Here is a 4,618-nt window from a genome sequence, read left to right as displayed (position 1 = left end):
AGGATTCCTCACACTCGGGTGTCCAGTTAAACACCACGTCTTTTGCCAAGAGGTTCGACAAAGGTCGAGCTATCGTCGAAAAATTCTGGATGAACCTCCTATAGAATCCAGCATGCCCAAGAAAGGATCGAACATCCTTAACAGTCTTGGGGGCGGGCAGCTTTGATATGAGTTCAATCTTGGATTGATCAACCTCAATTCCTCGTTGTGAAACAATATGCCCCAAGACTATGCCAGATGGCACCATGAAATGACACTTCTCCCAGTTGAGTACCAAGCCTTTCTCTTTGCATCGTTTAAGCACAGCTTCCAAATTGAGAAGGCTTGATTCAAATGAATCACCAAAGACTGTCAAATCATCCATATATACTTCCATACAATTCTCGATCATATCACTAAAGATACTCATCATGCGGCGGAAGGTGGGCGGGGCATTACACGAGCCAAATGGCATACGCCGAAAGGCATAGGTACCAAAAGGACAAGTGAATGTGGTCTTTTCCCGATCTTCTAAAGCAATTTCGATTTGGTAGTACCCGAATAACCATCAAGAAAGGCGTAGAAAGGATGACCTGCCACACGTTCCAAGATTTGATCGATGAATGGAAGTGGGAAATGGTCTTTACGAGTGGCGGCATTTAATTTTCTATAATCAATGCACATGCACCAACTTTGTTGTGACCTTGGTAGGGATGAGTTCTCCCTTATCATTTGGTACCACCGTTACTCCCGATTTCTTGGGAACAACGAGTTGGGCTAACCCACTTCTTGTCGGCAACGGGATAAAGTATCCCGTAATCCGAAGCTTCAAGATTTCGTCTTTACCACTTCCTTCATTGGTGGGTTTAATCTCCTTTGAGGATCACGTCGTGGTATGGCCCCGTCTTCCAATTTAATGTGATGGGAGCAAATCAAGGGACTAATCCCTTTAATGTCAGCTAACGTCCAACCAATTGCTCCTCTTTGCTCTGTGAGCACATTGATAAGTTATTGCTCTTGAGTTGCATTAAGGGTGGAGGATATGATGACAGGGAAAGTGTTGTTTGCTCCCAAGAAGACATGCTTAAGTTCCTTAGGAAGTTGAGCCAAGTTTGGTTGAGGAGCTTGTACAGTGGATGGTTTTGGTGTTTCCCTATCTTGAGGAAGTCCCTCGAAGATTGGATTCCAAAACATGGTTCTTTTGGTCGGTAATTGATTGATGACTTCAGGGTTGATTTCAGTATTACCGAGCTCGAAATCTCGTAAATTTCAAAGAGGTCATTGAGATGAGTGGAAGTGTATTGTGCTTCTACCTCTTCTGAAATAAGTGTATCGATCAGAAATGATTGGAAACACTCATCGTTATCAGGTGGTTGTTTACCAATGTTGAAAACATTCACCTCTAGAGTCATGTTCCCAAAAGAGATTTTCATGAGACCATTCCTACAATTGATGAGTGCATTTCTTTGTTGCGAGGAATGGTCGTCCGAGAATGATGGGAATTTTGGACTCTAAGTTGACTTCGTATTGAGTGTCCAAGATGAGAAAATCCATGGGGTAATAGAATTTATCAATTTGAATCAAGACATCTTCAACTATTCCCCGAGGTTTCTTAACTGATCGATCGGCCAATTGTAGCACCACAGATGTGGGCTTAAGTTCTCCTAGGCCTAGTTGCAAGTATATGGAATAAGGCATGAGATTTACACTTGCACCTAAGTCCAGGAGGGCTTGGCCAAATTCCTGTTCCCCTATTTGACATGAAATGGTGGGACAACCAGGATCTTTGTATTTAAGCGGTGTCTTGCAGTCGATCACCGCACTAGCTTGTTCTGCCAAGAATGCAGTTTTCTTGACATGGTGCTTCCTTTTGATAGTGCATAGATCCTTGATAACTTTGGCATAAGCCGGTACTTGCTTGATTACATGAAGTAATGGTAGGTTAACCTTAACTTGTGTCAAAAAGTCAAGGATCTCGCTATGACTTTCCGGTACCTTTCCGAGTGGATTTCAAAGCACGAGGAAAGGGCACCTTCTTGGAAGGTTCGTGGCACATCGCATGTCTGGAGCGGGCATTGGTACACTAGTGGTCTTAGGTAATGGTGATACCGTACTTTGACCACTTCGGGTAGTAATAGCATTAACCCCTTTGAGATTAGACTCTGAAGGAGCGGAGGTTTGTGCCATATGTTGCCCTTTGGGAGTGATTAGAGGCTGAGCGGGAAGCTTACCACGCTCTTGAATGACTGAAGAATCATTTAACTTTGTTATTTGAATCTTTATGTCCTTCAATTCCTCTATCACCTGAGTGAAATAAGTCCTGAACTCTAGTTGGGATTCTGCGAGAATTTTCATGGAACTCTCAAGAGAATTCTTTTGTTGATCAAGCCTCCATTGGCTCCCAGATGCTTGATTTTGACTTGTATCCTTCCAACTGAAATTGGGATGGTTACGCCAACCAGGATTGTATGTGTTAGAGTAGGCATTATAAGGCTTCTTGTAATCCCCTAAGGCATTACACTGTTCCTCATCTCCTCCCCTTAACATACTAAGACTAGGGCACTCTTGGGGTTGATGATCAGTCCCTCCACAAATGAAGCATGGTTCTTGCTTTTCCACTTTTGCGACGATGCGAGTGCTTTACCTTCTTGAGTTTTGAAAGCCTCAAATTGTTTTTTCAAAGCTTCAAGTTGAGCTTTCACCTTGTCCTCCTCCTTCAATTGGTAGACTCATTTGTTCGTGGCTTGTCCGTAGGACTTGGCGCACTCCATGTGTATGATTTTTCAGTAAATTTCTTCAAGATATTCCAAAGCTTCTTCGGGATCTTTACGTAGGAAGTCGCCATTGCACATCATGTGTACGAATTGTCTTTTGTCGGCTGTGAGACCGTCGTAGAAATAGGCCGACAAGACGCCAACTTTCGTATCCATGATGTGGGCACTGGCCCATCAAATCTTTAAACCTCTCCCAGACTTGATGGAACGTTTCATGGTCCTTTTGGGTGAAGGTAGAGATTTGCCTCTTAAAATTTCTTTGGTCTTATGGGGTGGAAAAAATTTAGAGAAAAATACTTTTGTCATCTCATCCCATGTCCCAATAGACCTTGGCCTTAAGGAATACAACCAGCTTTTGGCTTTGTCCTTGAGTGAGAAGGGAAAGAACTTCAATCTCACCAAGTTAATGATGTCAGCTTGGTTGTTGAATGTGGCCACCACCTCTTCGAAGGCCTGAATATGCACATATGGACTCTCATTTTCCATACCATGAAAGGTTGGTAAAAGTTGAATCATGCCAGGTTTGAAATCGAAGTTGGGCATATTCATGGGATACATTATGCATGAAGGTGTGGCCGTACGCGTAGGATGTAGATAATCCTGTAGCGTTCTTGGTTGGATTTCCTGTTGTTGAGCCATCATTGGAAGTGCAGGAAGTATGGGTGATGGTGGTGAATGAGAACGAGTGGAAGAAGACGATTTAGGAGAGTTTTCTAAAATTTCAATTTGTTGTTTTACAAATCTCCCTAATTTGTCTCTATTTCGTGACATTCACTTTTTTTTTGTATTTTCACTTGTTAAATAATGTAAATTACAACTATGTAATAATGCAAGGGTATTCACACAAGATATTTCCAGGCCGATTGGGAAGGTTGCCAAGGTACCGCTTCGTCCCACACTTTTACTAGAACTCCCCGGGGTTGCTAGAAAGTGTAGAGGGTACTCTATCACAAACCTTTAAAGCCAATCTTTCTTAGACAGAATGATCTCAGTTTGTACCACTTTTACCATTACACAATTGGGTTTACACTAAAAAGTTTATGAAAATATTTTATGCACAATTTTTTTTTTGTTTTTTTGTTTTTTTAGCCTAAAGGATAAAAGTCTACAACTAACCTAAAATAAAATAAAAAAAAATGGCTAATCCTAAAAAAAGTACATAAAATAAAATAATGTAAAAAAAAAACTAACACCCTAATATAGTAGCAAAATAATAAATACAACTAACAAATAAACTAAACAAAAAAGGACTTGCTTTTTTTTTTTTTACTAAAAGAGTAAAGAATAATAATAATGATATATAATGATTTTTTTTTTGAATCTATATATAACTTAAAAAAAATTAAATTATATTATACTAACTAAAAAAGTTTTTTTTTTTTTATATAAACAAATAAAGAGAGACAAAAAAAAAATAAAACTACTATACTAACCTCTTGTAGCGCAGAGACCTCCCCGGCAACGGCGCCAAAAATTGATGTCGCCCAATTAGTTACACAGCGGTCGCGGTAGTAAACGGGCTATATGTCGTATCCACAGGGAGGAAAAATACACTCAAAAGGACAATTAGTAATTTTACAAGAATAAAATATGAAGCTTGAATGTGATGAGAATATTGAGAAATGATTTTTAGAAATTAAACAAGTAATTAAAATGAGAAGTGATCAGAAAATGATTATGGAAGACACAAGCTTTGTACATGCAATTATATTTTCCTAATAAAATTGATTCTTTAACCTCAACTATAATTCTACACCATTAATTATAGTTGGAAAATATGTATGATTAAGCTCACTAGAAAAATATGTTCTCTAATTAAATTAAAACTACTTCTAAAAATACTATCATATTATATAATTTAAATC

At 39.2% G+C, this 4,618-nt stretch overlaps 1 protein-coding gene and 1 non-coding gene across 2 annotated transcripts; one reads left to right on the top strand and one right to left on the bottom strand.

Moving 5' to 3' along the window:
• Positions 1-1,422: 1,422 nt before the first annotated feature.
• Positions 1,423-2,526, bottom strand: LOC133036914 (uncharacterized). The gene is made up of 2 exons (XM_061113689.1): positions 2,089-2,526; positions 1,423-1,896 (listed from the first exon to the last, which is right to left on the bottom strand). Exons 1-2 carry the CDS (start codon positions 2,524-2,526, stop codon positions 1,423-1,425), a joined length of 912 nt encoding a protein of 303 aa, XP_060969672.1.
• A 376-nt stretch (positions 2,527-2,902) lies between these two features.
• Positions 2,903-3,009, top strand: LOC115715454 (small nucleolar RNA R71). The gene has a single exon (XR_004011325.2). It is a non-coding gene; the product is annotated as a small nucleolar RNA R71 (small nucleolar RNA).
• The last annotated feature ends 1,609 nt before the right edge of the window (positions 3,010-4,618 follow it).

This window comes from Cannabis sativa, chromosome 4, assembly GCF_029168945.1.
Source record: "Cannabis sativa cultivar Pink pepper isolate KNU-18-1 chromosome 4, ASM2916894v1, whole genome shotgun sequence".
NCBI lineage: Eukaryota > Viridiplantae > Streptophyta > Magnoliopsida > Rosales > Cannabaceae > Cannabis > Cannabis sativa.
Note: the sequence above shows the minus strand (reverse complement) of the source record. Positions and strands in the feature narration are given on the sequence as shown.